Source organism: Phycodurus eques, chromosome 22 (genome assembly GCF_024500275.1).
Source record: "Phycodurus eques isolate BA_2022a chromosome 22, UOR_Pequ_1.1, whole genome shotgun sequence".
NCBI classification, from domain to species: Eukaryota; Metazoa; Chordata; class Actinopteri; order Syngnathiformes; family Syngnathidae; genus Phycodurus; species Phycodurus eques.
In genome coordinates this window covers 2,844,325-2,865,264 of record NC_084546.1, presented here as the reverse complement: position 1 = coordinate 2,865,264, position 20,940 = coordinate 2,844,325, and the positions used below count along the sequence as shown (strand labels likewise).

The 20,940-nt window shown below is 44.5% G+C and overlaps 3 protein-coding genes across 4 annotated transcripts; all 3 read left to right on the top strand.

Annotated features, from left to right (window-relative positions):
- The first annotated feature begins 1,148 nt into the window (after window positions 1-1,148).
- Window positions 1,149-3,769, top strand: lum (lumican). Its single transcript, XM_061667895.1, has 3 exons — window positions 1,149-1,277; window positions 1,872-2,750; window positions 2,857-3,769. The coding sequence occupies exons 2-3, from the start codon at window positions 1,877-1,879 to the stop codon at window positions 3,009-3,011; spliced, it is 1,029 nt and encodes a 342-aa protein (XP_061523879.1). The 5' UTR covers window positions 1,149-1,277; window positions 1,872-1,876; the 3' UTR covers window positions 3,012-3,769.
- Window positions 3,770-6,260: 2,491 nt separating this feature from the next.
- kera (keratocan) lies at window positions 6,261-8,605 on the top strand. Of its 2 annotated transcripts, none has more exons than XM_061667950.1 (3): window positions 6,261-6,484; window positions 7,056-7,929; window positions 8,005-8,605. In XM_061667950.1, exons 1-3 carry the CDS (start codon window positions 6,389-6,391, stop codon window positions 8,166-8,168), a joined length of 1,134 nt encoding a protein of 377 aa, XP_061523934.1. In that variant the 5' UTR covers window positions 6,261-6,388; the 3' UTR covers window positions 8,169-8,605. The 2 variants fall into 2 exon arrangements, with proteins under 2 accessions (XP_061523934.1, XP_061523935.1); XM_061667951.1 differs by lacking the exon at window positions 6,261-6,484 and adding an exon at window positions 6,557-6,607.
- A 4,238-nt stretch (window positions 8,606-12,843) lies between these two features.
- epyc (epiphycan) lies at window positions 12,844-19,142 on the top strand. Its single transcript, XM_061668000.1, has 10 exons — window positions 12,844-13,014; window positions 15,389-15,548; window positions 15,769-15,868; window positions 15,962-16,434; window positions 16,604-16,798; window positions 17,053-17,172; window positions 17,331-17,489; window positions 17,564-17,766; window positions 17,847-17,942; window positions 18,972-19,142. Exons 1-10 carry the CDS (start codon window positions 12,844-12,846, stop codon window positions 19,140-19,142), a joined length of 1,848 nt encoding a protein of 615 aa, XP_061523984.1.
- The last annotated feature ends 1,798 nt before the right edge of the window (window positions 19,143-20,940 follow it).

The following is a 20,940-nucleotide window of genomic DNA, read 5'->3' as shown; positions in this document are numbered from 1 at the left end:
CGTAAGGCACTGATCGATACCAACCGGCTGGTGCCTCACTGCAGACTTGGTAGGTACCGAGTTACTTTTTCGTACATTTCCAAGGAAAATCAGACAGTTTTCTCCACAGTCTCCTGGGCGAGGGGGTTTAAATCTAAATTTTAAATATAAAACTGGAATGGCAGCTGCTAAACGCAAACCTCCACCAAGACCGAATAATCCGAATGTGGATGATCCTGTACGACTTCATAGACCTTGTCGATACAAGAGTCACACAAAGAATGTCCGCAAAGTCTACCAAATGGCGGTGAAACCTCATCTCCCTGTCGGAGGTAATGCTTAGAACATGTGTGTAATCAAATAGGTTTTCAGAGATGACACTGGCTTCTACGCCTGGTGGAGCAACAGAGCAGAGTGCGACCAATCAAAAGCAGTCGCGACATCCTGCCGTGCTTTGACAGCGTGATGAACATTCTCCAACAAATGGTGGAGGCATTTGGCTCATTTTCCCTCACACACCCCCAACCCCCTTTCCTCCTAATTCTCTTTCAAGAAGGTGAAGCCCCCCGCTCAGTTGTCAATGGAAAACTATCTATTCGGACGATTGTTGGCCTTCAAAATGTGCTGAGAGGAAAGAATGCAGCGGTGGTGTAAAAACATTGAAAGAAACACGAGATGGATGCGATCTGCTTCTACTTACCTTCTAGCAGTGCTTGGTATTGCAGACTCAATGTTATGTAAGACTTTTCTGGCCGTCTTGTAACAGTTTTTTGTTTTTTTTTTTGGTCAGACTTTCCAAAACTGTATTCACACTGGAATCCTGCTCAAGTGTCTGTTTTTTTTTTTTTTTTTTTTTACCGACTATTAGTATTTTTCCCAAGAACAACAAAGCTTACACAAGGTGATCACCAGGATGCTTGCAAAAAAGGGATACCCATAGACCTTTTCTGGTTGCACCTGTTGTTGGTTTAGGACACTTGTATCCATCCTGGTGACATCTTTTGATTCTCTGCAACCTAAATTTGCAGGAAAACGTCCCCCCCATCACCGCCATATACCCCACTAAAACCTTCTCCTCCTACTTCTTCCCAGCAGCCAGCCTCCTCTCCTCCTCCTTTTCCCCCCCTCTGTCTCTCCATCTCCCCCCTCTGTCTCTCTCCTGTCTCTCTCTCTCTCCTCCCTCTCTGTCTTTCTTCTCTGTGTTTTTCTCAAGAGACATCCACTTTTTGAACACCGCAGGTTCTACCACCACTGGACCTCCAACCCCACGCAGACAGTACGCCGTGAGAGGACCACAGGTAAGCAGGCATGTGCAAGGACAGACTGATTGATTGTTTCCCATATGATTGGATGCCTGTTTGTGGGTAGACCTTTTGGATTGTTCCGGACTGGTGTTGCAACAAAGAGAATGCATGGAACAAAAGGGTTGAGGGTGTTGTCCTTTGGATTAATGGAGATCTCTTTGGATATGCAATACATTTACTGTAACGGTTTAGGACCAAGTCTGCAAAGACTTGTGCTCGTGCATCCTCTGCAGGACTGTCATAATATGATGGCAGGGACTGAGTGCTTAATTGATGGACTGAGGACCCGAGCGATATTTTCGGCTAGTTCACGTTCAAGGATTCCTGGGACATCTGTGTTGCGTTACCACTGCCGTCGCCTCTGTATGCGCAGGAATCCTGTGAAGATGAAAGATGATTTGTTGTTCAGGGTTCAAGTTGCCCCCTTGGGTCTCCAGTCTTTAACTCCTGAGTGATTATACAAGGTTCCAGGAGAGTGGATGTGGCGTTGCTGCTAAATGAGTCTCCTCGGGGTTTGTTTTTTTTGTTCTTGCATCTTTGTTGAACTTCTTTTGACGTCTCCTTCTCTGCTTCTCATTCACTTTTTAGAAACCATGTTTCCTCTCCGTGTACACCTGTTGGCAGCGCTTGTCAGCCTGGCGCTGTGCCAGTATGAGGACGACGACTACATTCCGCACTCCTTGATAGGACCCTCCAGCGCAAACTGCGACCGCGAGTGCGAATGCCCCATCAATTTCCCCACCGCCATGTATTGCGATGGCCGCAAGCTCAAGTTTGTGCCCATGGTTCCCTCAGGAATCAAGTATCTGTACCTCCAGAATAACCAGATTGATGAGATCAAGTCTGGCGTATTTGACAATGTCACCTCCGAGCTCCGCTGGCTGGTCCTCGACAACAACCAGATCACCAACGGGAAGATTGCGTCAGGTACCATCGATAAATTGACCGCCCTGGAGAAACTCTTCTTCAGCCACAACCTTCTCACGGAGCCAGTGGTCCCCCCTTCCAAGTCTCTCGATGAGCTGAAGATGACACACAACAAATTGAACAAGTTTCCCTCCGGGCTCCTGAATGACAAGGAGAATCTGACTTCTGTCAACGTGCAGCACAACGAGCTCACCTCTGAGGCTGTCGCCGGCGCTTTCAAAGGGTCCAAGAAGCTGCTGTCCCTCGACGTGAGCCACAACAAGCTGAAGAAGCTGCCCGTCGGCGTACCCGCCTCGCTGGAAATCCTCTATGCTGACTACAATGACATTGACAGCATCGGTTCGGGGTACCTGAGCAAGGTGCCGGGCCTGCGGTATCTGAGGGTCTCCCACAACAAGTTGGTGGACTCCGGTATCCCCGCAGGAGTGTTCAACGTGACGTCACTGGTGGAACTGGACTTGTCTTTCAACAAGCTGCAGTCCATTCCTGATATCAATGAGCAGCTGGAGCAACTGTACCTCCAAGCCAACGAGATCAACAGTGAGTGGGCACCGACACATTGTCTTCATTCGTTTTTATAGAGTTAATGTAGGCGTTTATGGGCTAAAATCTAAGTTTTTGATCCAATTCTCTCCTTTTCCTACAGAGTTTGACCTTTCAAGTTTCTGCAAGTACGTTACCTCTACCAACTTTTCCCACCTGAAGCACCTGCGTCTGGATGCCAACAACATCACACACCACAGCATGCCCCCGGAAACCTCTGAATGCTTGCGCATAGCCACCGAGATCCTGTTTGAATAAGGAACTTACCCCCCGTCATCCACCATTTATGGAGTTACTTGTTTAAATAATCCTCAACACACACATTTGTTCGGACAAAAAAAGTAGAGGTATTGCAGCATCATTTCCAATAAACACCGATTTAAAAAAGTAATAATACAGTATACAATGACAGGGCAGATTGAAGTTTGAATAGCCACCAAATATTTGTAGATAGACAAAGCAAAAATGTAATTTGAAAGAAAAACAATCCTAAAAAAGCTACAAGGCGACAAAAAGTTTAGAGGTGCTGTAGCTAAGTTTGCTAACCAGCTAGGATCTTGAATACACATTTTTCTAGATCTAAATGAGAAGGCCAAGGTTAGCAACTTGCTCGCATTTAGCTTTGAGTTTAAAAAAAACATTCCAATTTGACACGTTAGCTTGTCGAATGGAGACAAGGCGGAGTAAACAATAAAATCTCCCGTGTCTCTATAGTAGCTTCACTTTGTCTTTGTGATCTATGTTCCGTGTTTAGCATGTATAGTATCGTGTTTAATAAAGCCATTGCTGTGCAAAGGGCCAGCGAAAAAGACTGCGTATTCAACTGTTTTGTGTATAATTCATGAATAAATTGTAAAATACTATACTGACTTCTTGAAAAAAAAGTTCAACATTAGCTCATGAAGCTAAAACGTCACATATTTGTTTGTCGTGAGAATTGCTGATGTATATCCTTTCCATTACATGCATGAATTCAAATGGTATCATTCTTTTGATAATAAACTACAGCTTTTGCAGTTCTGGCAGTGCTCCATTGTTGTTTAACGCGCCATTGTCATAGAAAATCACATCTTGTCTGGATCCTTTCTTTTTCTTCATTATAGAGCCACATTGAATCAGTCACTGCTCATGAATTTACTGTGAGGAACTCAGTTTGAATAAACCATGTTTCCAATATGCTTGTATGTATGGCGCTTTTTGATGGAAAGTGTGGTTGCATGGAAACACATCAGAATAATCATATGAGAGTCTTATAAAGACATTCCCTTGTTTAAATGTTTAGTGCGAGCTTCAGGTCAGCTTGTTTTTCACTTGCTTAAAGAATGTACTACCTTGTATGTTTAGAACACCAAAACAATGCACATATTGTACAAAATATAAACTATTTGTCTGGGTGCCAATGAAGATCTTGTTTATCTATTCAAAGGTCTGTTCTTGCTAACATGGCAAGCTTCTATCATTAGCATCAAGCAAAGCTTTCAGCTACTGCTACCTTTTATGGCTTCAAGCTTGAAGCAATAAAATATCATTTTTTTCAAGTTTACATTGATATCTCACAGAGCTAGCTAGGCTAACTGACGCCACTCCATGGCAGTCGGCATGTTTGGCTCTTTGCATTGTCGTGTACTCGCTGACACCACTTGCGGTCGAACCGCCGAATGTCTTTTGGAGTTCTTGGCTTGTGTGTACAGTGCACAAGTATGCAGATTCATGTACAGATCACAGTCAACTGTATTTTAACACAATACATTCAAGAGCACATTGTCTAATGCACTTTTGGTTAGGGTTTTTGGGTTCTGGTTTTTTTTTTCATACTGCGGTGCACGGACAATGTTGAGAATGTTAAGTGGTGTACTTGAGGGGAAAAAATGAGAAAAGGGAACATATTTTTGTGGTTTCTCCTCCATTTCATGCTTAACCATTTTGACATGATATATTCTGAGTAGACTTTCCTCTTGGTGGAGGGAAAGGTTCTGGTTTAAGTGGCCCATTTAAAATAACAGGTGGAAACCCAAAGGCAACAATTTACTAGGAGCTGTAGACAAGTGACAAACATACAACATCCACAAAGCATGTGAAAACAGCAACACAACAAAAAAAAGATTTCAGAGACAAACCCAGGAGGCTTCCGAGACACTAACTGATTATCAAAATGAGAGACAGCTGGGTAAGACGAAGACAAGAGAGGGAGCTGATTGGCTGACACATGGGGGCATAAAAGACCAGGTGAAACTCAAAACAGGTTGTAACACGAGGCAGAAAGCCAAGAAAAAGTCCAACAAAAAAAACCAATATACACTCATTTCTTTTCTGTAATTTGCCACCTGGTTGTGATTTTTACACTATAAATTCAATTACAATCTCGTCTTACATGTAATACGTTTGTCTATGAGCTACAGCAGATACCACATGTGCATTAACATTCATTTTGGTCTTGGTCCAGTAACCTGAAGTTTGTTATTAGAGCATATATTGTGTTAAAACGGTGAATGTGTTAGCTATTATTTAAATGGCTTGCGAACTGGTGTTTCCTTAAGTCACCCAATAGTAGGATAATTTTCCATGGTATTATTACACTTGAATATCTCGATTCTCCACTCCCTCATTGACATTCTGTTCCTAGACAATGTCCTTGTAAAGCTTCAAACCGCTCGCTAGCTCCACGTAACATTTCAAGGCTTCTCTTCCTAAATTCCATACATTCACAGCTGTGTTAGACCAAGGAGATCCCGGTTGTTGTAGAAACATCCTCGTCCCTGCATCCCTGTAGCCTTTTGGGAAATCCAAACAATTGCTGACAAATCAATGTAGCTGCAGACTGGAGACGATCAGTGGACTGTACATAAACCGCTTACTGATCAAACCTTACCTATATACGGTACCTGGGAAAGCAGGTAACGACAACTCTTTTGGTTTCAGAACTTATGACTTTTAAGTCTTGCATGCAGTACTTAAACCTGGAGTTCAGGTCAGCGCAAGGTTAGAGCGTGATTTAATCTGGTTAAAAGTGTCTGTGGGCGCGTGAGGAGGCTGTAGTGTGGTATGTTCCCTCACGCAAGTCACAAAGGATTATCCTGTTGCATCCTGGCCTCTGCCGTCATCGCTGGAAAGAAGCGCGTGTTTAGGAAGCAACTGGCCTAACGAGGCTGCATTAAATTAAAATACCCTCAGATTAAAGCTGACCTCATGCCAACGGGACCATGTCTTTACCTGGCTTTGGTTAAAGATCTTTGACCACTGCAGTAGTTATTATAATTTTCCCAAAAAAAACAGATAGATCAGCTAGCTCTATATAATTATCTGTTAGTTTGCAAGGGTGCAAACACTAAACTCAAATCCTCTGGATGTCAAAGAAAAGACGATTAATCCTGGCGACACCGCAGATGTTGGCAGCACCGAATTAAGGAAAAGTTTGGCAGTGACCCTCGGGGATTTGCTAGTTCAAACGAGATCAAGTGCAGCACAGAGGAATTAAGCAAGACTAATGTACATGCAGACGCAAGCAGACAAGGTAGAACAGGTAGCGGTGCATTGACCTCTTTCTAAATAAGCCACGTCTCGAGTCTTGTTAAGGCTTAACATATGAGTCCTCATTGGTCAGTCAAGGCTTTGAGGGACAAGCTAGCACACTCTGAATGAAAAACCTGTGGTACAAATACAAGGAGGTGAGCGTTACAGCCTCATCAGCCTTGATAAATCCAGGGAGGACACTTCTTTCGACAATGTTTGAGGTAGGTTTCTTGAAGACCCTGATGTTTAGTCTTTTGTCCTTACCTTATGCAACACAGTCTGTAATCAATTTTAGTGACAAAGGTTTGATAGCAGGAGAACCGGGAGCACATCTCTTAAAACAGGTATGCCGCCTTTGTCTTTGAAGAGTGTCCATCCATGGAAGAAGTATGCCTGATGTAAAATTTGTTCCGCACAAAACGTGGAGTGCATTAAAAATTTAAACCAGATGTCATCTACGAGGACTGAAGTAGAAGCACAAGAGAAATATGGACTACAAACCTGACCTCTTGTTTTCCCCTTGGAGTTGCAATGCAGATATTTATCTTAGGACCAACATGCATCTTTGTACTAAGCATTCTTAAATCTAAGCTTTAAAGTTGACCTAGTGCTCTCGGTTAACCCTGATCTGGATGTGGTTGTTCTATCAGGCAAAGGAGTGACCCTTAAAAAACTCGTTTATCAAAAGTGTGTGTATTAATAATGATATTAGCTGTCGTCAAGTCGTAGTTACAGGCCATTAATCTTCAATATATTTCCTCAATATGTCTTCTTACTCCTTTCCACCCCAAGATGGCCATTAAAATGGATCCCTTTCTGAGGCTTTTCTGTGCCGTGTGGCTGCTCGGGACAGTACTGAGCCAGGATATCCGTTACGAGGAACTAATGGCCCAAATCGAAGCATGCCCTCAAGAATGCCGCTGCCCCTCCAACTTCCCTCGTGCGGTCTACTGTGACAATAAAGGTCTGAAGAGCATCCCCCGAATCCCTCCGTTCACTTGGTACCTGTACCTGCAGAACAATCAAATACAAGTGGTCTCGGCAGACGCCCTGCGCAACGCTACCCAGCTGCGTTGGGTGAACCTGAGTCGCAACAAAATCACCAGCGAGGGAGTGGAAAACGGCACCCTGGATGCAATGTCACGCCTGGAACACCTCTACATGGATGACAACCTTTTGTCCTGGGTGCCGTTTCCTCTCCCGGCCAGTCTTGAGCACCTAAGTCTCTCTCGCAATCGGATCTCCAAGATCCCTGACGGAGTCTTCTTCGGCCTGGATAAGTTGACCCTCTTAGACCTGCAGGGGAATAAGCTGATGGATGATGCCGTGACCGAGGTGAGCCTGAAGGGTCTTAACAACCTGGTGCAGATCAACCTCGCCAAGAACCAGCTAAGCAGCATGCCTCTTGGCCTGCCACCCACCACCACTCAGCTCTTCCTCGACGGTAACAACATTGATAAAATCCCCATGGGCTACTTCAAGGGTTTGCCCAAGATGGCTTTCCTCAGGCTCAACCACAACAAGCTCGGCAGCAGCAGTGTTCCTAGCAACGTGTTCAACATCTCCAGCATCCTGGACCTGCAGCTTTCCCATAACCTGCTCACTGAGGTGCCCCTGATCCCTCCAGGCCTTGAACAGCTGTACCTGGACCACAACAACATTAAGAGTATGTTTCCCATGAATGCACTTGTACGAACGAGTGGAACACACATTGTTGTAATTGTTTCTGGTTTGATTTCAGGTGTGAGTGGCTCCAACGTCTGTCCTGTAGACATCAATGCGTTGGATGCTAACAACAGTGCTCCCCAACTGCGCTACCTCCGACTGGATGGCAACGATATCGAACCGCCGATTCCTAGGGATGTCATTCTGTGCTTCCGTCTCCTTAGGTCCATTGTCATATAAATTAAGAAACAAACATATTAATTCACGCGAAGAACAGTCTAGAAACCGGACACCTGTGACAACCAAAAAGACCCATTTTTATTTTCAGGAATTGTAATCAAATCCGGCAGTTTAATGGACCACGAGCTGTGCCTTCAATGTACAAATCTGTTGATCACTTAGATAATGACATTGGAAGACCTTGTATTTCAACCTTTTGGCCTCTGCTTGTTTTATATTGCTTTAAGGTGAGCTGTAGACTGACTAGTACTTGTGTACTTCTGTACTATCGATACATTCATATTCACTAGTAGTAATTTATTTTGCATTCGTGGTTCCTTTTTGGATTCTGATCTTTGTATATTTGAAAAAGTAAGATTTTCTTATGTTGTTTTGAATTTTAATAAAAGGATGTACGAATCCAGGATGTCCTGTATATCCCAGATTCATTCGCACTGTATCAGGTCAAGACTTCTTGGTGTCTCTTTGATTCTGATACCAGACCAGATCCTTTTTATCCAAGTTGACACTTGCGTGGTTTGTGGCTTGACTCAGATCAGCTGTGAGCACATCTGAGCTTGGCGTGAAAAAGGAGGACCTTCCTCGAAAAGAGGGGGGACTTCCTCTCAGCTCCATGCTAACAGGGGCTCCTCACAGAGGTCCCATTGTGTGCACGGGCCCATGGATCATACACACACTCACACATACACACACACACGCACACACACACACACTCACACACACACGTTTCAATTTCAGAAAGTGAACTATTTTAGGGTGACTGAAACACACTCTTTGCAAAATAAGGAATACTCTCGTAAAGGATAAAAATCTACAGGGGGGGGGGGGGGGGGGGCGGTGTTTCACTCTTAGACATCTGCTCTCTTGTTCTTTGTGTTTGATGTCTAAGTGTGTGTATGTAGTGATATGCTTGTATTTGGGAAGGGGTGGGTGCCCCCCACTACCCTCACCCCAAGCAAGTGACCAAAAGCAACCTGCTCCGGTCCAATCAGCCTCAGTGCCTACCTTCACACGTAAGCGGCAGGGGCACTCAGGTCTCTCAGACCCTACATATGCAGACACCATAGATACTTGTGACACCCGGACACACACGTTGGTACACACCCAGCCCCCCTCGCCGCCCGCCCCCCGCCTTCATTGAAGCACCTCTGCGCGACCCCTTCGCCATTGGCCGAGTCGCGAAGCCCTCAGCATCTCCATCACGGCTGAAGGGAGCATTCGGGAAAGCGGTAGACACAGGTAAGCGTCCTTGCAGCTGCTATCTTCACGATAAGGAGAGGGAGGTGGGCACAGGGGGTTCCTAATTGACTCATGGATTGAGTTTGGGGGTGCTACAGGTGACAGATTGTTTTCCTTGATGATTGAGATAGATTGGATAGTGGTTTTATGACCTTTTTACTCTGGATGTGCATTCGTTGGGGAAAAAGTAGTTAACCATTACTCAACTGTCTCAGCCACAGTTGCACTTTGGCTATTCGCTTGAGTTTGAGAAAGCTACAGGTGACAGATTGTATGAGGAATGTTTTTTTGATTCTGGTTGCTCATTCCTTGCGGTTTTGGAAGCTTGGTTTGAGGGGAAAAAAAGAGTTACCATTGCTCACTCGTTTTGGGTAAAAAATTCTTCTCCTTGATGATTGGGATGCACTGTTGATGTATGAGGATGTTTTTTTATTGCGGTTGACATTTCTTTGCACTTATGGATCTTGAATGGGCTTACCCGTGCTCACCTGTCTTTAAAGCTAAGCCATGGTTGCATTTTGACTCATTCACTTGACTTTAGGAAAACTGCAGGTGAATAATTTTATCCTTGATGATTGGGATGCAATGAACGAGGGTTTGCGATGGATGTATGAAGATGTTTTATTATTCTGGTTGATGTTACTTTTCACTTTGAGATCTCGATTGAATTTACCCTTGCTCAATTGCCCTCATTGCACTTGAGCGAATTCACTTGCGTTTGGGAATGCTACAGGTAAAGGAATTGCTTTCCTTGGTGATTGAATGGTGGTTTTATGATGCATTCATGACTGTAGTATGAGGATGTTTTTGTTTTAATTCTAGTTGAACCTATTTTGCACTTTGGGATCTTACATGGGCTTACCATTGCTCAACTGAGGCTGTTTCCCTTGACTTTGACGGGGTGTTTTTTCGTTTGTTTTTTTTACCTCCATGAGTGATGTTTGAGGATCTTTTGGATTGGCTTTCTTGTGGTTGACTTTCACTGGATTTTGGGATGTTGATGCGGGGGGATGCGAGCTTCCCCATGCTAACCTGTCGCTAAAGCGAAGCCATATTTGGCATAACAAGTTTGGTGTGTGTTTTTTTTTACCTCCCTGACGGATACGTGAGGATGCTTTTTAATTGATTTTAATGTGGTTAACTTTCTTTGGACTTTGGGGTGTTGATTTGGATGAATGAGCTAAGCGTACTTATGTCGATAGTTTTTCTGCACTCTGCAAGCTTGCGGGATGCAGCTCCGTAGTGTGATTATTCGGGGAAAATGGGATTTCAAGAATGTCCAAGTCTGGGCTAAGCGAGCACTTGTCGTAGCCACGATAAAAGCACACCTCTGTCTCCATTCTAATCGTGCTTTGATTTCATAGATTCTAATGTCTTGTTATGGATGTAGAACATTTGAGACGTCTCGCTCTCTCTCTCTCTCCCTGAGACAGTGTGCATCTGTGAGCCTTTCCAAGTGTGTGTGTTATGTGGTTGTGTGTGTGTGTGTGCGTGTGTGTGTACGTGTGTGCGTTTCCTCGCAGCCCCAAAAGCTGACTGCCATCCTGTCCACAAACCTCGGTGGAATTTGGAGTTTGAGTGCTGAGACAGGCAGTGACCAGGCCCTCATAAAGGCTCTCTGTGAAGGGCCAAGGGGTCGAGCGAGCCTTGAACCGGACCCCTCCTCCCTCTCGTCTTTCCGCTTTGCACTCTCTCCGTCTAACCCTGAGGGCCAACATCTTGTCCACGTTTCTCTCTCTCTTTTTCTTCTTCTTCTCTTCTTCTTCTTCCTCCTCCCTTGCTCTCCGTTTCTCTACCCCGGCCCGGAGGACTCTACGTGTTTTGCTTTTTTTACCTGGAGCATGCTGAGACTTGGCTGCACCTGTCACACCAATAAATCCCCATTCTAGGATCGATGCAAGCCTAATTAAGAGCTTGTTATCATACGCTAATCTCCTGATAGTCACGAATGCCTCACCTTAGATTCAAGTGGGACACAAACAAGCATGAACCAAGGATTTCCAAAGTAAATAGGAGCAAAACGTGTGCTCTTCAGTGGCTTCCTAGCCAAACCTAATATTAACCGAAAAAATGTATACAGTTTCCCCCCTATGTCAATGGTATTTGCTCCCTAAAATTTAATTGGCTCTGACTTGGCTCACCCCTTCGACAAGTTCATGTAAAAGTTGGCCCTGCACACACACACAAAACAGAAGCCCCTCGCATTGGGCCGATTTGGTCAGCCCTGACCCCTGAATTGTAACACAGTAGTGGTGGTTGAGCCAAAACGGCCGCCTCGAGCTAACTGCTCATCATTCAATATCTTTCAACGAGGTTAATGACGATTATCACGCCATGTAAGGCCATGGTTTGTAGGATCGTATGGTTATGGTGCAATACCATGTGAATGTTGCGCAGTATTAAAGGGCTATAGGAGACTTGTGATCATGACTTATCATTTGTTTACAGTTACTGAGAGTGTTCATGCAGGAGTCTATTCTGGTACAGTAAAGACAAAAGAAAACATACAATCTTGCTCCAGTCGCAACATATATCGGCGTGGTAATAAAAACTGTTATTATGATTGATTGAATTTATCGTATTTCAAACTCAACTTTATTTCAGAACAAACTATGCTGTGTACTTTGTTGCATCTCCACAACTGACCGCCAGCAAAGCCGCTTCGCGTCTTCTGCATTCAGCGGGTGGTATTGTACTTTAGACGCTCCTTTCTGCTCTGGAGTACACATAAACTGTTAAACTAGCTTACCTGCCTTTGTGAGTTTTGTAGTGACGGACGAAGTTCGACGTCGTTGATGTCGTTGTGCCTTTAATGCGTGAGTGGCAAACTATGCAGTTTGCCATCCTCTTTTTGCAGACTTCATCGACGACATAATCCTTGAATCCAAACTTTTTTTTTTTTTTTTTTTTTTTTTTCAGCGCCTTCCATAGTTGTTGATGCGGGTGGCTACATCACACTGGCAAGTGCACAACAATGCAGACTGTGTTGCCAGGTAGCTGCGAATAACCCCCCAAAATGTTTCTCTCTTTCAAAAAACAAAGGCAAACTGTCTTAATTAAAATGCAGATTTCCAACTCTTAATGAGATGACTCGTCAAGTCAAGTCTCTTGGCTACCAAGTCTAAAGTCAAGTGAAGTCTTAAGTATTTGGCAAGCAAGTCGCAAGTCATAAAACTGGCAACTCGAGTCAAGTCATTTGACTGGAGTCCACCCATGACCACTATTATGCAAGTATATTCATACTTCCAATGCGATTTGTCTTTTGTGATGAGATTTGAGGGTGGCTAATAACTCTGGGAAAGACTAGCCACAGTGGCTAGTAAAAAAAAAGAAAAAAAAAAAAGAATAAATAAAATAAATGTCAAGCCCTGCTAACTACACTTATATAACATACACTTTTTTCTCTGCGTCCCAAAGGCCAACGATGAAGACGCTCATGCGACTGGTGCTGGGACTGCTCGTCCTCAAAGCGGCGGCGGCCAACCCCCGGTTTTCCCGGCAAGCCGACCTGGACTCGTACGACGACGGCAACTATGACGTGGAAGACGTCAACTCAGAAAACCAGGAGTACGACTACGAGGACGGGCCTACCATCGAGGATCCCGAGGTGAGCCGAAAGCGGAGCCCCGACGGTACCGTCAATACGGCAGAATTGAGAATTCCTGTTTACCCAGCTGCAAAAGGTTTTCTTCCAATCGCGACAAATCACATTCACAGTGCAGATGAGTCTTCTTTTTGGAACAGGTCAGCAGGACGAAACTCCTTCTAAAGTCTGGATGCATTTCCAAGTTGGCAGATTAACACTGACTAAATGAATGAATTCAAGACAGCGATTGGCCGTTGTAATAAGCAACAACGAAGGCTGCTCCTTCCAGCTTATCTGACCTTTTTTCCCCCAAAAAACGGGATTCCACAACTGGTTTAGCTCAGCTCCAGCCGTCTGATGTGGCAGGCCTGTGAGGCATGTGCTTCCATCTATCATGTGAATGTAGGCTGCGGAAAGACAAGTTTCAAGGCAAGTGGGAAGTCTAAGGGGGCGACTTTAAGCCTGGAGACTAACTACCATGTCAACGAGTTTAAAAATGACATTTAGTCCGCCATTCCCCACCTAAGCATATGCAACAGGTAACAAAAACCAATGAGTGTGAGACCATCGTATCAGAAACAGGAAGAAAGTCATTTGCAGAAAAGGCGCAATGTTAAATCAAGGGAAATGGACTCATGCTTGTGGACTAATATGGAAATGGGCTTACTCCAGAATGTGATGGGTGAATATAATGACCCCAAAAAATTCTTTTAAAAAATCACCTCTTAGAAGAGGCTACACATCCAGAAATATAGTATTTGGGAAAATCATGAAACCTGGTCGGTAAGTCCCCCTTCCCCTCCCACAAAATTACCATTTTGCTTCAGAGAAAACGCCAAGAAAAACATGCTGTTATGCACATATAGTAAAACTAAATATGTAATTATCGAAGTATATCTACAAGTGGGTCTACATGTGAGTTTTTCCAGCAGATTTTGTCCATGTGCATTAGTTGTCAAGGGAATAATGAAGCATGAGGATGAGCTCCATGCCTCTGGAATGCTGAGTCTTGACTTTCCACTTCCAAGATTTGTGTGTGTGCGCGTGTGTGTGTGTGTGTGTGTGTTGCGATTTAGCTGCTCTCTTCTCAAGGAGGAGAAAAGGCTCATCGGCAATGTAACTGGTCTTTTTCACTGCCTACAATTATACAATTTGATCAGCTTTTGTGCAGGGAAGGCTAGGAATAGCAACAAAATATTAACGGCGAGGGTCATATCGTGTCATATTGCTTTTGTCTTGCATTATAATAGGCAACAATTGTAATTTTCCTGTTTAAAATTTTTTTGCACGAGTCAAGTTATGCGAAGACAAACCAGGAGTATTAGCTTTGTGTTTGTCTTGTTGTTACACCCATGGAAACTTTATTTTGGAAAGCTCAGAGACTTTGTCTGCTATGGAAGCCACAAATATTGCATGTGCATGATATTAAGTATTTTTAAAACTAGTGTAGCGTCTCCCTGGCTGAATGCATCCAGTGACTATTAAACTATGTTGTGGGGCATCGACATACTGTTTGGCTTTGACTCCACGCTTACATTGAGCGTTAGTATTACCATGCTGTTTTTACTGCACGTCTGCTTGCCAGCTTTTCGCCTCTTCTTCCCCCATGGGTGAATATGTTTGTTTTGGGGAAAGGGTGGGGGGGTGGGGGGGGGGGGGGGGAGTTTGTGCTTTCAAAGGCCTACCTTGTTGCATCCCACACTGTCATCCTGCAAAAACTCTAAAACATTGGGACCTCTCTTAATTGCTCCTATTAATGACTTATTAGCTTCGGGAAAGACCTCCTCAAAGTTCCTACAGAACTTCACTCTGTTGTATTGCTATAAATGTGCTACGACATAGGTTTGAAATGTTTTGCAAAATATGGATTTGTGCAGCTACCATGTGTGTCTTGGTTCCACAAGGACCATAGAGTGGGCCTTTAACTGCATGTTTAACAAAGTCTCAGGTATTACCTGTGCTGTGTGGTGTGTGAGGGTTCATTGCCACCAACTGGAGGAGGCTTGAACTGCAGGGTTGTGCTGAATAATACTGTGACTTTCCATGTTTATATCAAAAAAAGTGCATACATACGAGATTTCAGCTTAATATTATATTCGTTTGTGCTTATTTCAGTGACAAGGGGTGTGGAACCATCAAGTATTGACTTGAAAGTTAATGAGATTTAGACTGTGGAGAATAGAGGGAGTCTCTGCTGCTATCTGGTGGTGGATCCTGAGCCCACGGGCAATTGTAGTGTGCCACTTGCACTTTACTCCAGATTCTGTAATAGGATAGGACATGAAAATGGAAGTTATTGTGTGTTTTTTTTTTTTTATCCCCAGTTATGGGTTTAAAAGAGGTGAGTTTGATTATAACGCTTGGCATTCAGGTCTCAGGGCTATTGTCTTCTCAGATAGAGATTGGCACCCTGGCCCCACCCGACTACAACTACCCAATGCCTGAGGCCTCACTGGAAGAGCAAGAGGAGGAGGAGGAATTGCCCCTAAAGCCCCAGCTCATCCCTCAGGGCTCAGGGGGATCCGGCGTTCTGATGGGCCCAGACACACAGAAAGGTCTGAAACAGCTCAATCCCGTCACAAACGGGAAGTCACTTGAAATTTTTGGAGGGTCTTGGAGTTGTGCAAGCAGCATTGCCCTTCAACAGCAACAACTAATATATTTGGGTTGTCTGCATCTTTTCTTTGTGCATGTGTTCCATTTAACTAGCTGTTAATGGTTAAATGTGTACTGTTTGTTGTGTGTCTTTTAATACCTAATCTTGTCTCTAACAAGAGGTGGAGCTGCGTCTGACGCCCATTGACATCCTTCATGTCTCCGGGGATTTTGGGGGCTCGGTGGGGTCTGGTGCCTCAGGTGCCTCCGGGGTTTCTGGGTCAGGAGGCTCAGGGGACCCACTGGTCTCCGGTGCCTCTGGGGGTTCCGGTGATATTGTCTTCATCTCCGGGGCTTCTGAGGAGATCCTGAGCAGCTCCGGAGGATCAGGGGAGTTCTTGATGTCCGGGGATGTGAATTTCTTGATATCAGGGGATCTCTCTGGATCTGAGGAGGTCTCTGGATCTGGAAACCTCCTGATTTCTGGGGATATCCATGAATCAGGGGATTTCCTGATATCCGGGGATATTTCTGTGTCCGGGGATCTCTTGATATCTGGAGATATTTCAGGATCTGGAGATCTCTTGATATCTGGGGATACCATGGGATCCACACCTTCTGGAACCTCTGAGGACTTTGGCTCTGGAGGTTCTGGAGTTCTAATCGAATTAGGATCTGGGGGGCTTGGTATTGCCACTGAACTCCTTTTCGGCTCCGGAGGGTCTGGGGACCAGTCTGGTTCTGGGTTCTCGGGAGATCTCCTGACCTCAGGTGCCTCTGGAGGCTCTGGGGTTTCTGGGGACACCGATGAGTCTGGGGAGTCAGGGATAACATTATTACCTGGAGGTTAGTACTTTTAAGACTCGTCACTGTGTTACTCGTAACCTCTGTCACCCTAACCTGCTCTTTGTTGTTAAATGTGAGCGAACGATTGGTTAACGATTTGATTGAATCTCCATCCCACATCTCACCCTCCTAATGTTTCTCCTAACAACATCATCTTGGCTCAAACAAGAGGTGGAAATATCTCTCATTCCTACAACTAGCCCACAAGAGGCATCGGGTACTTCTGGGGATTTCTCTGGAGTTTCAGGAACCTCAGGGGATCTTGGAGTGTCTGGAGACGTAGAGGTCTCTGGAACTTCTGGTGTCTCTGCCTCTGGAGAACCTGAGGAGCTTGATATAATTCTGATTCCTGACACTGATAAAGGTCAGTATCTAATCTAGATCCAAGACATATAACAAAGGGCATTTTGATTTGTTAATGGTGGTTCCAGTGGAGTATCTCTGCTTACTAACACTCGAAAATGACTTCCATTTAACGATTGTTAAATGCAACAAAAACATTCTTGGTAACACTGCTAACTACAGCGGCAAACTGTTTCCCACTGATTGCCAGACTTGTGGTTCACGTCCATGCTCTTCTAACCTGTTTCCTCAACGCCTAATCTTGTCTCTAACAAGAGGAGGGGCTGCTTCCAACACAAGAGACCCCTCAGGAGGGTACTGGTGGTGTAGAAACGACACTGGGCTCTGGCCTACCAGAGCCCGAGGAACCCGAAGAACCTGAGGTTGACACAAAAGGTGAGTAAGGAATAGAAAAAAATAAATAAATAAGGAAACCAAGTTCCACATGTATTTGACAGCAAACCATGGTCACATCGCTATTCTAGAAGATGCATTCTCGCTCTTACTATTATGTTCCCTCACTTCCCCATGTTTCCTTTCCTTGTGTCCTTCAGGTATGCCCACTTGCTTGCTGTGTACGTGTCTTGGTGGTTCGGTCTACTGTGATGACTTGAAGCTGGACAGCGTACCACCTCTGCCCAAAGACACCACTCACTTCTACGCCCGCTACAACAGGATCACCAAGATCAACAAGTCTGACTTTGCCTCCATGAGTATGTTTCACGTCCGGTGTTGGTGTGATCTGCTGATGCAAAGAGCTGACAGCGTGGGTCTCATTACTTTCCAGACAAGCTGAAGAGGATCGACTTGACGGCCAACGCCATCTCGTCCATTGACAGCAGGGCGTTTTTGGGTCTGCCGGAGCTTGAGGAGCTGGTCATTCGAGAAAATCACCTCTCACAGATGCCCGCCCTGCCGGAGACCATGACCCTAATCGACGCCAGCCACAATAACATTGATTCCGAGGGTATTCTGAAAGAAGCCTTCAAGGTGTGTTTATCAATCTGAGAATTAATAGTATCAATTAGTCCTTTGCAAATCAACCTTCAAACGTCTCTTGTGGAATCCAGGACATGACTGGTCTGCTGTACCTGTACTTGACGGACAACAAAATTGACTACATCCCTGTGCCTATGCCAGACAGTCTACGATCCTTACATCTACAGGTAGGTTCTTGGAAGGGTCATGTTTTGAAGGAACCTGCTCTCTGGTTCTATGGCTGTTGTCATGCCTTCGATAGCTCAGTTGGTAGAAAGCACTATAGCGGGAATACCAGGATTCTAAAAGACTGTGTAGTGATTTTCCGGATTTTTTTCTAAATATTGTACATTAAATATGTTTGATGATAAGTGCTGAAAACATGTCCAAAGACTGAGAACAATTTAAAACCGAATTGTTGCGATATAGTGTTAAACTATTTTTTACCATTTCAGTTGTCTGAATTTTTTTGGGCATGGCTAAAACTAAGTCCAAGTACGCACTCAGGCTTTCTGGTATGAGATGCCCCTCCCCCACTATATAAGTAGACTACTGTGCAGCGTCATTCCATCAGTGGCTAGCCCACTCGCTCTCCAGTCTGAGGAGAGGCGTCGTAGCTTGCTAGATCGCTTTATTAAACACAGCGGCACACATTATTCAGCCTGTGGCTTACACTACAGACATTTGAGTGACAGCTGAAGGTCAGACAGATGACAACATGATAGCTCAGTTGGTCATGCCAAGGACTGTAGTGAGAACACCGGGCAACCGGAGATCACTGGTGCATATCAGGCTCTAAGAACTTCCTTTATAAGGAAAGGGATGGTAGTGGTACTTGAGTTACTGATAGTGTAATGATTGACTAATCTCATTTCCTTGCAAGCAGCATTGCAGTTCTGTTCTGTTCTGCCTGGCGACCAGTCTATGGTGTTGTCAGTCAGCCTTTTGCTGGAAATCAGCTTTGGTAGGCTCAAGCTCTCAGCGACCCTGAACTGGATAAGTGGTACAAAAAATGGATGGGATCGTAGCTTACCTGGAACATTACAAGTTCTTGGGTATTGTTGACTCCTGTGACACTGGTAGGATGTTTCATTCTAATACCCAGTTGCTAAAATGCAGGACTGCAGTGGTCCTTCCTGAGATTCTTACAGTAGCTTGCCAGTTGGAATCCACCTTTAAAGAACATACCCACTCACATTTTCTCGATCCTTCCACAGCGTAACAACATTCAGACAATGCACGAGGACACCTTCTGTAACCTGCACGATTTCAACTACATCCGCAATGCATTGGAGGACATCCGTCTGGACGGCAACCCCATCAACCTGAGCCGAACCCCGCAGGCGTACATCTGCCTGCCCCGCATCCCGGTCGGCGACCTCATCTAAAACACATACGCACACACACACACCCCCAAACGCAGTGACCGCCACCACGCGTCCCTGTAAATATCGACCAAATACGTGCACGGGGCGTGCGGACAATCGTTTTTCGGCGGCCTTCCACGCGCTGCTGAGATACACTATTTTGCGGCGAGCTACCACTCTGCGTGGATATCCACGATTCCATATATGCGTGAGATGTGAGTGACCATGCACATGCACACCAATGTAGCGCGCACGCAGACACACACACACACACAAACACACACACGCACACACACACGCTAACAACAAAAGCAGAACTATTCCGCAACTTGATTTTGGAGTTAAAGTCAACCCTCAACTGAATGTTTCTGTCTGGTGTTTGCTCACAACAGGTCAATTTTTGTTTAAAGATGTTTGTTTTGTAAAGATGAAATATAAATATTAAATAAATCTCTTGGAAATGTAAACTTATTGAAGGCCGGAGCTCAATGAAAGGTGAGATTTTGAGTATCTAATGCAATAAAAGACGCATTTTAAACAAGCACTTGTTGTAAAGTCTGTACTGTAATTTAAAAATATATATACAGTGAAGATTTAGGTGTCGTGAAAAAGTGATTAACTGTGCACAATATCTTATTCTAAAGACTATTGTTCATGATTTGGGGAGAAGGGTTGTGGTTAAGAACAATGCTAACAGGTTGCCACTGTGTGCTCTGTATGGAATAACCACATGAGTGAATAAAGTTGCTCTGAAGACCTCTTCCAAAAAAAAAAAGCTTTTTTTTTATTATTATTATTATTGATTATTGTTTAAACGAAGTAGTCCCTACTTTTAATTTAACAAGATCACGGCATGTCAGTTTTGCGACAAAAGGTCGGTCTCGTTGTAGGGCCATGCGCTCCAGCTCCATGGCCCACTTATTCCTATTGCGCCTCATCTTGAACTCCTGGCTACCTTCTGTCCCATCACCATCATCCTCCTCTTCTGCTTCACCATCTCCATTCACCATCACCTCGATTTCCAGTCCTACGTTCGCCACTTCAGCAGGAAAGATGATTTGAGATTTTATCCTTTCCAAGACCGGGCCACTGCCTTCCAGTCTGCCCTCCATGGCGTCGTCCATCAGAGTGAAGAGAGGCCAAATATTTTTGGAAGCTTGACGGTGGTTCAGTTTGGCCCTCCATCCCCAGATGGAAGTATTTCTCTTCCCAGAGAAGAGATCATTATTTGACACCCTTAGCTTCACAAGCTCTTCGATTTCCTTGAAACTCACTAAAATAAAAAATAATGACTATAAAGCAATGCACGTATAGAATCTCAGATTTACGAAGAGCCTTGAACGCAGCACAATACATAACACGGAAGTTGAACAGCTACCGGAAGTTACGATTGCCTTGCCATTGTTCCATATTTCTAAAGCATTTTTATGCATATTTTTAAATAATACATTTCGAAAGCAAGTGGTATTAGCAAAATCCAAACATGAACACGCAGCGTGCTCCGTAGGTGGCCATTGTCACAACAACATGGATACATTTTCTTTTTTTTTCTTCTTTTTTTTGAACTAATCAAACTTAAATTTGTAAATCAGATGCGCGGGATTAACTGTTTCATATGTGGTACTCGTGTACACGAAACTGTTTGCTTCCGAGGGGTCCAAAGTTCTTCTTCAGGTCATTGTGAACCCAAACGCGTTAACGACCGGGCTGACGATGTTTTTCTTTGTGGTGCCAAATGGGTATTTAGCTCAGTACCGCCACCTTGCGGAGCGGAAGGTGACAACGACACACACAAAAAATATATATATATATATTGTTG

What these genes read in the sequence shown, in the direction of transcription:
- lum (XM_061667895.1), top strand. Translation starts at nt 1,877, where the DNA reads ATGTTTCCTCTCCGTGTACACCTGTTGGCAGCGCTTGTCAGCCTGGCG. An exon ending in CCAAGCCAACGAGATCAACA is followed by an intron (nt 2,751 to 2,856) that starts GTGAGTGGGCAC and finishes CTTTTCCTACAG; the next exon opens with AGTTTGACCTTTCAAGTTTC.
- kera (XM_061667950.1), top strand. Translation starts at nt 6,389, where the DNA reads ATGAAAAACCTGTGGTACAAATACAAGGAGGTGAGCGTTACAGCCTCA. An exon ending in TTCTTTCGACAATGTTTGAG is followed by an intron (nt 6,485 to 7,055) that starts GTAGGTTTCTTG and finishes TTCCACCCCAAG; the next exon opens with ATGGCCATTAAAATGGATCC. An exon ending in GGACCACAACAACATTAAGA is followed by an intron (nt 7,930 to 8,004) that starts GTATGTTTCCCA and finishes GTTTGATTTCAG; the next exon opens with GTGTGAGTGGCTCCAACGTC.
- epyc (XM_061668000.1), top strand. Translation starts at nt 12,844, where the DNA reads ATGCGACTGGTGCTGGGACTGCTCGTCCTCAAAGCGGCGGCGGCCAAC. An exon ending in GGGCCCAGACACACAGAAAG is followed by an intron (nt 15,549 to 15,768) that starts GTCTGAAACAGC and finishes GTCTCTAACAAG; the next exon opens with AGGTGGAGCTGCGTCTGACG. An exon ending in GATAACATTATTACCTGGAG is followed by an intron (nt 16,435 to 16,603) that starts GTTAGTACTTTT and finishes GGCTCAAACAAG; the next exon opens with AGGTGGAAATATCTCTCATT.